Source organism: Solanum tuberosum, unplaced genomic scaffold (genome assembly GCF_000226075.1).
Source record: "Solanum tuberosum cultivar DM 1-3 516 R44 unplaced genomic scaffold, SolTub_3.0 scf00860, whole genome shotgun sequence".
Lineage (NCBI taxonomy): Eukaryota > Viridiplantae > Streptophyta > Magnoliopsida > Solanales > Solanaceae > Solanum > Solanum tuberosum.
The window spans coordinates 20405-31087 of record NW_006239847.1 but is presented as its reverse complement, the minus strand read 5'-3'; the positions used below and the strand labels follow the sequence as shown (position 1 = coordinate 31087).

At 31.8% G+C, this 10683-nt stretch overlaps 1 protein-coding gene across 1 annotated transcript in view; it reads right to left on the bottom strand.

The window, feature by feature from the left end:
* The window catches only part of LOC102603958 (receptor-like protein 12), a 25071-nt gene that overhangs the window by 6433 nt on the left and 7955 nt on the right, over positions 1 to 10683 (bottom strand). The window contains exon 2 of the mRNA XM_015305673.1: positions 4536 to 5093. Within this exon, the coding sequence (XP_015161159.1) occupies positions 4536 to 5093 (558 nt within the window). The remainder of the gene's footprint in view (positions 1 to 4535; positions 5094 to 10683) is intronic.

Below are 10683 nucleotides of genomic sequence, written 5' to 3'. Positions count from 1 at the left end.
ACTCCTCTCCACGCTGACAATACAAGTGCTATTCAGATTGCTACTAATCCAGTTTTTCATGAGAGGACCAAACACATCGAAGTGGATTGTCATTATATACGAGAAGCTGTAGATAAAGGATTCATTACTCTTGCACATGTGTCCAGTGATCTTCAAATAGCTGATGCGTTTACAAAATCCATGGCACGACAACGCCATCAGTTTCTAGTAGGCAAATTGATGTTTCTTGATCCACCAGCATCAATTTGAGGGGGGATGTTAGCATGATAGACAACTAAATGATTGTATATATTAATGTAATTATATAGTGATATAAATTAGCATGATCATATTATTTGTTGTAGAATCATATGAATAAAATATTGTGATAGAATAGCTGATTTGGAGGGATAGCTAGGCAGATTTAGAGGGATTCAATGGCAGATTTGTAGAGATAGAATAGCTGATCTTTAGGGATAGGAATGGCGGATCTTTAGGGATGTGTAATCTTTATTTTCTCTATATAATGGAAAAGACTCTCTCACTTTGAGAGGCATTCAGCTGAAAATTGACAGTTTAGAGGCTTCATAGATAGAGTTAGTGATGTTAGTTCATGAATTTTTACTTTTCCTTTTAAGTTAAGTTGAGACTTGAGTTTCCATTTTGGCCAAGTTGAATGTTGACTTTTAATACATTCTAAGTTATATTTTGAGTAGTTCAGTTTACTTGTTTTAAAAGTATTTATCTTGAGTAAAGTCTTCCGCTGAGTAAGAAAGTCAGGCCAAGGGTTCGCTTGGGGCCAGCAATGGTTCCCGAATGCCGGCTGCGTCCAGGATGTAGGCTCAGGGTGTGACATAATGCTTGGAATATGGCCTTCAAATCTATTCCTTGAGAGATCGATATTTAGGTCTGTAGTCAAAACTCAAGGAAGTTCAAGCTCCAGTCCCTTTGTTGTCACTATCAAGGAAATTGTGTCATAATAAGAAATATCTCCTACATACTCTCAGGTTCCACTTTTTTCACTACTTATTTTCATGGCTTCAAAATTCTCAAAAAGTCTCACTGGTAAATCTCCACTAAATCCATTAGATGAGATATCTATGACTAGAATTTGAGCAAACAAGTTGTCAGTCCTAGAATCTTTTATAGGGCCATAGAACTTATTTGATCTCAAGTTCAAAATCTACAACTCAGGTAGGGCTCCCAACCATTTAGGAAATGTGTCATTCAACTTATTGTTACCTAAATCAAGAACTTCCAAACTAATGAATGTTTCCACTAAAATGGTTATCACTCAAGTCTAAATCAACTAGTAAAGGGAGGGAGAATATCCATGATGGTATAGTCCCATTCAAATGGTTTGATGACAAGCTGAGATGTTGTAGGTTTTGCATACCACTTACAATAGAAGGAATTGGACCTGTTAGGGAATTGAATGAAAAATCTAAGAATTGAAGTTGCGTCCAGATTCTGTTAAAGGATAAGAACTCAAGTTGGACATCAAAGTTGTTATTTCTAAGTGATAACGACCTGATCTTTCCAAATCTAAAGAAATCAGAAATGGGTCCTTCAAGATGGTTATAACCAAGGTCCAAATCCTCTATGTTGGTGAGATTCCATAGAGGTTTAGGAATAGACCCTGAGAGACTACAAGAAAACAACTCTAATGTACGCATTGAAGTTAGATGACCAAATGATTCAGGTATCCTACCAGTAGCATTCACACCACTGAGATATAACTTCATAAGTGATGCACTGCTATTCCATTTGGTTGTGGGAAACCTAACGGCGAGCTGTGGATTGTTTGATAAATCAAGAGATTCCAAGTTGGAAAGGTGGAAAACTCTTTCGGGCAATACCCCGTATAACTGTGTAAATGGAAGCCATAGAGTAGTTAAATAAGAAGATAAATTTAGAGGAATGGTGGAAGAGATGTTCACATAGATAAGGTAGAGCTCTCTTAATCGGGTCAAGTTCTTAAGGAGCAGTTCAAAATTGTGAGGTTCGAATCTAAGCTCATATGGATCACTCTCGATACTAAGAACTTGTAATTTAGAAAGACGAGAGATTTCTGCTGGGGTTAGACCTGCAAATCTTGAATCCGACAAATCAAGATGCATCAAACTAGAAAACTCACCAAATTTAGGCGAAATGTACGATCCAGAGAAATTATTATTAGACAAATCAAGCCTTTTGAGATTGGAGAGTTGAAAGACACTACTGCTGGAGTGAAACTTGCCTTGAAGTTTGCTGCAAGTGAGGTTAAGCTCAATCACTTTTCCTGTCGTCTCGTCACAATAAACTCCATCCCAAGAGCAACAATCTGTCCTCTTGTTCCACGAAAGAGTTTCTGGATATGACTGAATCGGTTGGCCTGTTATGTCAAAACAACGATCAAAAGCATCATGACTTATTGTAAACATGTGCTTGAATAGTAGAAGAGCAAGAGCTTGATCTGTGGTGCACAAATGAGGTAAGGATGAGGAGAAAGAAAGATGGCAGAGGAAGGGAAATAGCATAAAAAATACATGGTTTACATAGCCCATTGTTGCACTAAAATGTTCAAACAACTCTTTGTTTTCTTCCTCTATTCAATAACTTTGATAAGGTATATATAGCACAAATTAAGCAAATAAATTCAAATTTAGTGAGGTCAGTTGTATATGCAGAGTCCAATGAAAAAGAAAATTCTATAAGAGTACTAGTTGGTGCATAGACCCTTGACCAAAGCATTTTCCAATTTTATTTTGATTGGTTTGGATATGAGTGTTGGTTGTTGTACAGACCTTTGACTTTCAAGTAAAAAATCCAAGTAGGTTTGGTCATATGCACAAAGATTACTTTTTCTAATGGTAGTGAAAACATTAATGTTAAATTCTTTTATTTTTTTAAAAAGAATTCATGTACAGGTATATATGATCCTTTCTGCAAAATTCAGGGTATATTTGATCTTTCTCACACATGATTTTTTTTTATTCAATACGTAGTTTGATATCGCTGTTATAGATTTATTTGCTTATCATTATTTGAGTCTCTTATTCTTATTTATTTTTTTCCCTTTCATTTTTAGTGTAAAATATGAGAATAAAAAAAATGTGAATGGAAAAAGAGAAAAAAGTAAAAAAAAAATTAAAACTATTTTTTGCGGCTATATTGTAATATATTTTTTTGTATCTGTTAAATTTTTTTTGGATGGCTACATAAACATTTATACGTTGTTTTTTCTTTATAAAACAGAGGAACAATGAAATACCAGTATTGGTATCTAGTACTGCCGAAAGCAGAGGCTTTTTCATCTTCCGTTTGATGATCAACAGTGTAATAAAATTCCCTTCCGTCCAAAAAGAATTTTGCTCCACGCGGACGGGTCATAGAGTGAGTTGTATGGATATCCGTGAAATCGGATTCAGAAACAAGAGAATTCCACTTGGCATATAAACTTAAAATACCTCTTTATACCTTAAAAACAAAGTATTGCACTTTCTACGTAATTTTGACAAGAAGCAGTTTGTTGGGCGAATTCACAATCTTAACTTGAGGTCGTTCTACAAACTTTTTACCAATAAGTGTTCAATAAGAAAATTGAATCTCAAATGTTTATATGCATTAACTGAACTTTGCCGTCGGATCCAATTAGATAACTAATAATTACGTTGAATAAGTAACAAACTATTGATAAACGAAAACTAATGCTTTTATACATAGGAAAATACACCCTTCAAAAACATCACAAACTAGGAAAGTAAAAGCTTTTATTTGCATCACACTAATATTTTCTCTTGTGCCTTTTCATTCTCGTAATAATTTTGTGTTCCAATTTTAAGGTTCCGGAACGTGCAATAGCAGCATTTGATGTTGAATTTGAAAAATCAAAATTATTGCATTGTGGAATGCATCTCACTGAGTGTACTCTTACGAGTTGATAGAGGTGAATGATAGATTACCAATCATAAATTTTAGCATGTTCTGTTTTATTGTCAAATATCTATACATCAATACGAATATGAACCGGAATTATAGGACTGAATTAGGATCAACCATCACACAAAAAGACCATGTCACCCAGATAAGTCTTGCTATGTTTAACTAACACTTTATGAAACATCACAAACTATGGAAAAAAACACAAACACTTTATGACACATCACAAACTATGAAATTAAAAGATTTTATTCGCATCCCAGCAAAGCAGTGGACGTGAATCCTGCAATTTTCAAAAATGAAGAATTAAAGTTAAAAGCTTTAACGATGAAGGAGGTAGAAAATTTATGGATATATAAAATGTAATCCTTTGAAGGATAGAGATTAAGTTGAATACCTGGAGGTTACACACTAATGTTTTTTCTTGTGCCTTTTTATTCTCGTCATAATTTTGTGTTCCAATTCTACATCCATCTTCGAAAACCATGCTGGATATTGAGTTGACAGCATTATGTATATAATGGACAATCCAATAACAAGTCCACAACCGTAACCCATGAGAACCTCCTGCCAACTGATCATTGATGAATCTCCTCCTTCTTCTTCATCTAGCTCAATTGGATTCGTCATTTGTGGTACCCCTTCATCACCGCCACAATCTTTTGAGAGTGGCAATCCACGTAACCCATCATTTCCTTGGTATGAACTATTCTCAAATGTATCAAATTGTTTTCCTTTGGGGATGCATCCAACAAGATGATTGTGAGAGAGATTTATGATTGCAAGAAATGTGAGGGATGCAAGTTGTTGTGGAATTTCTCCGCTGATTTTGTTTGATGAGAGATCCAATGATTCAAGTACAGATAATTGGTGTAGTGAAGCTGGTAAATGACCCTCCAAGCGATTATGAGATAAGTTCAACGTACGAAGCCCAATTAGATCTCCAATTATGCTTGGGATATGACCTTCAAATCTATTCCTTGAGAGATTGATAATAATCTCTATAGTCAAAACTCGAGGAAATTCAAGCTCCAGTCCCTTTGTTGTCACTATAAAGGAACTTGTATAAAAAACAGAAGGCATATCTGCTACATACTCTCGGCTTCCACTGTTCTTACCAATTATTTTCATGGCTTCAAAATTCCCAAAAAGGCTCACTGGTAAATCTCCACTAAATCCATTGGATGAGAGATCTATGACTCGAATTTGAGCAAATAAGTTGTCAGCCCTTGAAACTTTTATAGGGCCATAAAACTTATTTGATCTCAAGTTCAAAATCTGCAACTTAGGTAGGGCTCCCAACCATTTAGGAAATATGTCACTCAACTCATTGTTACCTAAATCAAGAACTTCCAAATATTTGCAATTGATCAAAGATTGCGGGACTTTCCCCTCTAGCTTATTCTTGTCAAATTTGATGACCATAAGTTGGTTTCCTATACTAAAATTAGTATTAATTGTCCCGCTAAGACTGTTGCTGCTTAAATCTTTCCAAATCTAAAGAAATCAGAAATGGGTCCTTCAAGATGGTTATAACCAAGGTCCAAACCCTCTATACAGGTGAGATTCCATAGAGGTTTAGGAATGGAACCTGAGAGATTACAAGAAGCTAATATCAACTTTCTAATTTTTCATTCAACTAACTCAAATATCAACTTTCTAATTTTTCATTTAACTAAATACGAGTAAAAAAAAAACTCATGTTCATTGCTAATTAATAACACTATAAAAAAATATTGACACTCGATAGACTTCATTGGGTTGTCATTGATTTTCTTAAGAAAGAAATTGACGCACTTTCGTCGGTTATTTTTCACGCAAAAATATAGGGAAACACTTAAAAAGAATTTTTTACTTTTTTTTATAAAAAAATCAATGATCATCCGACAATTTTAATTTTTTTACAATAACTAACGAATGAATGTCGATTTTTAAAATGCAAATTGCAGTTGAATAACATATATAGAAATAAAGAAATCATAAAATTAGTATTTTTGTGTTAAATGGTACATAAAAGAAGTAGATTTGAAGGGCAATCTTTTATTATTTTTTAAAAAAATATTTTTTTTTGTCTTTCACTCTCTTAGAGAAAGTGTGATGCACGCACTCTGCCACATCACTAAGAAGTGCCAAAATGGAACATAAAAATTGGAGTTGAAGGGTTAAAATGGAACAAGGTTGAGTTGGGGTGCCAAAATGAAAATTATGGACAAGTTTAAGGGTCTGCATATGTGTTTGGCCTTTGTGTAACCATAGGGGTATATATGATCAACTTTTATAATGATGGATATATAAAATCTAAAATAATAAAGTTGAGGGGTATATAAAATTATCCTTTTCTCTTCTACCAATTTTAAGTTTTGAGAGCAAAAAAGAAAAGTCTTGTAAGAGTAGATGCTGATGTTTTGGCCTTGACAAAAACGATTAAGTTGACAATTCAAAAAGAAAAACTTATTTAGTTAGGATAAAAGTGTTAAATGGTGTAAAGACTTTGACTTAAAGGTAAATAATAAATCTAGTCAAAACCACTTCAAATTTTGGTGGGACTGATTCATTAAGCTCAGATAAACAAATATTGTGAACCACAAATTAAACAAGGAAAAATCTACCACCGCTAATCAATTCCAAGAAGCTCATTCAGTCACTTTCAGTCAACTTTTGAGCTGTCAATTACGTATCACATTTTCTGGTGAAATTCCATTGAATAATCTTTTTAGACTATTATGAAAACAATTGTAATAATACAATTTTATTTGATACATTATTAGTTTTAAAACGTCATAATCCCAACTTTCTACAAGTAGTTCAGACCCACATTGTTACGCATTATTAATCTCATTTGTCAAATTTGTACCATCACACATAATGCAGAAAAATTCACATTGAGAATATTATGTCTAACAGTAAGAAATAGTTATTAAATCAATTAAAGTCTTAGAGAAAGAAAAGTGAAGGGAGCTTTGGAACATCACTTAAGTGTCTCTGTGTGACGTCTAGGTCACGTATTTAAACTTATTAGACCCTGCTAATGCGGGATTGCTTTGTGCACCGGATAACCTCTTCTTTTTTAGAGGAGAAACAAAACTCTATAAGAATGATAATCGGTGTATAGACTTTGACAAAAAAAAATTGTAACCATCCCAATGTGTGTGAAGGTCATTTAATCTAATAGTAGTCAAGTAAGAAATAAGTATTTTATCTATTAAATTTTTTAGAGAAAAAAAGAAGATGAAAGAGTCTATAAGAGTATTATTTGATGTAGACTTTGTTAAAAACATCTCAAGTCTAAAATTCAAAAAGGTTTAATTAGTCAAAATAAGATCAGTAATAATTGGTGTATAGACCGTGAGAAAAAAATATTTCAAGTCAAAATTCCGAAACAATAGTGATAGGTTAGGATAAAAGTGTTGGTTGGTGTATAGACCTTTAACTTCCAAGTCAAAAATGCAAACTTTTTTTTTTCTTTAATGATAATCTAGAATGGGATTTGATAATTTTAGTGTGTTCTTTTAATTTTGGAGATAAAATAAGAATGCTTCAATGTTATGTTTGTTGGGTGTACAAATAAAGTCCTGCATAAGAAGAAGATTTGTTAAGAGTAGTGATCTCAAGTCAATGCACAAGTCATTGCACAAGAATGACTTGAGAATATTAGCTTTAACAATTGGGGAAAATTATCTAATCAATCTACATTAGGAAAAGCCACGCTTTATATTTACAGGGCTTCTATCACCCCCCACCCCCCCACAAACTTTTTTCTCTATATTTTTTTGCACCTTATGTGCTGACGTTGAGCCGCAACTCAATTCAATCAACACCACATGTATATATGTTTTTTTTTTAAATATATATTTTTATATTATTTGCCTAATATATAAAGTAAGTTAATAGACATACTATGTTTTTTTTTCTTTGCCTTGTATTTAAAATTTTTTCAAACACACGCAATTTGTTTTCTTTTCATTTTTTACCTTCTTTAATTGGTTTCTATTTATTTTATTTTCAATGTCTTGGCTTTGAATTTGATTTCAAATTTAACTCCAAATTTCTGATATTTAATATAAGTTCATTTTGGACATATGTCAAAGACTAAAGGAAATCAAATAAAACATAAGAAGTTTAAAGCGTTAAAAATAAATGACACTTTTTTATTAAAAAAATTACATGTAATTGAGAATATTAGCTTTAACAATAGAAAATAATTATTTAATCAATTTAAATTCTTCTCAAAACCACCGTCGAATAGTATTAATTAGTGTATATGCCTTGAAAAAAACTTTTCACGCCAATAATCGAAAAGAGTTCGATTAGTTAGGATAAAAATACATTGATTGATGTATAGACCTTGACAATAAAATTTTAAGTAAAAAATCCTTTAAAATTCTTGATTGATTGGGATAAGAGTGTTACTTGGTGTATGGAACTTGACCTAAAGGTAAAGATTCGTAAAACTTTTGATTAGCTCGGATAAGAATATTTCTTGGTGTATAGACCTTGAAAAAACATATCAAGTCAAAAATCATTTTTTATTTGATTAGTTAGAATATATATATATATATATGTTATCAAACTTATATTATAATAGTACTTCTAGTGAATTTACATATTTCCAAATTAATGCACGAGTCATTGCAAAGAAAAGTTCAAATAAAAGCTACAAAAGAAAAATTCTATAACTTATAATGCATTTTATTTGATATTTTAGTATATATTAGACGAAAATTTCACAATTTTCAAGTCTCTGCAAGTAGTCCTGGTCCAATTATTACACACTATTAGTCTTACCTAAGTATTATACAATATTACATAACGTAGTATAATGCATCGTGGAGATTAACTTTAATTTAATGATAGTCAAGTAGGAAATAATTAGTTAATCAATAATTTTTAGAAGAAAAACAAAAAAGAAGAAAAGTCTATAACAGTATATGGTGATGATGGGCCTTGACAATACAATTGATTTGAAAATTCAAAAAAAAGTTTGTTTAGTTAAGATAAGAGTGTTAGCTATGTATGCACCTTGACTTGAAAGGTAAAAAAGAAATTCCATAAAAAAAATCACTTCAATTTTTGATGGGACTGATTCATTAAGTCCAGATAGACAAATATTGTAAATCACCAATAGATGTGATGGATTGAATGTAATTTTAATGAGGTATATTGTGAACTGCAAATTAAGCAAAGAAAAATCTACTATTGTCCCACCAAGACGGGTCATAGAACGACAACTATGGATATCCACAAAATTTGAATTGAATACAAGAGAATTACTGGATCTGAAAATGTACACGCATTAACGACTTAACAGAAAACCATGAGAATATTTCAAACATTATTTCGTGAGGAATTGATACTTTTTTCCGACAAAATTCATCTTCTTACTGGCAGCTAAACTTTTTGCCTCTCCATTTCCTTATAACATTAGAATTAGGATTGTACGTTTTTAATTTGGTTGTTTGTTTTAAAATCCTAGACACAATATTGCAAGTAATTCTCTTGACTTTTAAAACAAATAATTAGTTTCAAGATTATTTATCTCACCATTTATACTAAAATGACAGATAAGATATCCCTAGTAGAGTCCATTTATATAAATTAACAATGGAAAGAGTGTAAATAAATAAATAAATGTTGGAGTCACTCCTAGAATCAGATACTTGGGCTAATTGGAAGACTAGGATTGTTTATATAAATTAACAATGGAAAGAGTGTATGGATTGGGGTTTTTTCTCTGTATTTGACAAAGCTAACTAATTGGGATTTGTAATTCTCATTCGGATGATCAATAAAATAAGTTAATTGTCTAAAATGAAATAATCACTATATATTACTTCAAAAATGGATTACGATTTTACCCTTTAGCTTAAAGATTATTCCTTTAACGGCTTTCGCGCAGAGCGCTTAATCAATCCATTGCTTCTTTCCTAATCTCATCGGCCATAACATGGTCTATCTGGGTTGGTCTAACTCCTTGGCTTGGTTATGGTTATTATTCCCGGGTCACAGTAAGAAAGGATAAACTATATATAATAAAGACAAAATTAAGCACATTCATTTTCTGTACAAAATTTGGACATTTATTCTTAGTTATTATAATATAACTAACGTTTCCCATTGTATTTCATTATAACAGACTAGAATCACGCAACACACGTTGCTTGTGTGCTTCCTGCTAGCGAGAGAAAAAAAAAAGAGCGATAAGGTTCAGTACAGATTTGATAGTTTACCGCATAGGAGCAGATTCCCCAAAAAATCTGTGCGAATTAATTTTAAAAAGTCCAGTCATTATTAGTAATGGAATCATAATTAACAGTCAGTCTTTTTCACTACCAATTTATAATATTTTTGTATCCCAACAAAATTAATGTAATGTCTGATATTGAGCGCATATAAGTTGAATATTATATTCTAGATTGATTAAATGAAGGTAATAATTTTCCATAATTGTCAACTTTCACATTTTCAATGTTGTCGGTTCGTCCTTTGAGTTTGCATATCTTTTAATTTGCACTTTATATAAGTAAGATGCCAAAATGCAAAGTCATTTGGTTCTTTTCCTTTTGTTCCACAACAATTTACTCTTTTTGTTTGTTGTATTTTGCTCACCTCCAGCAAAAATGTTCAAGTAAATATATTTTTTTCGAAAAAAAAGAGTGTATTACTGCCAATTATTACTACAATTTAATTGCTTATATATCTATGGTCTAGGTTGGATGTTTTATTGTACGTTATCTAATTAATTTATTTCTACTTTGTTGGTAATCAATTATATTTTCAACATAT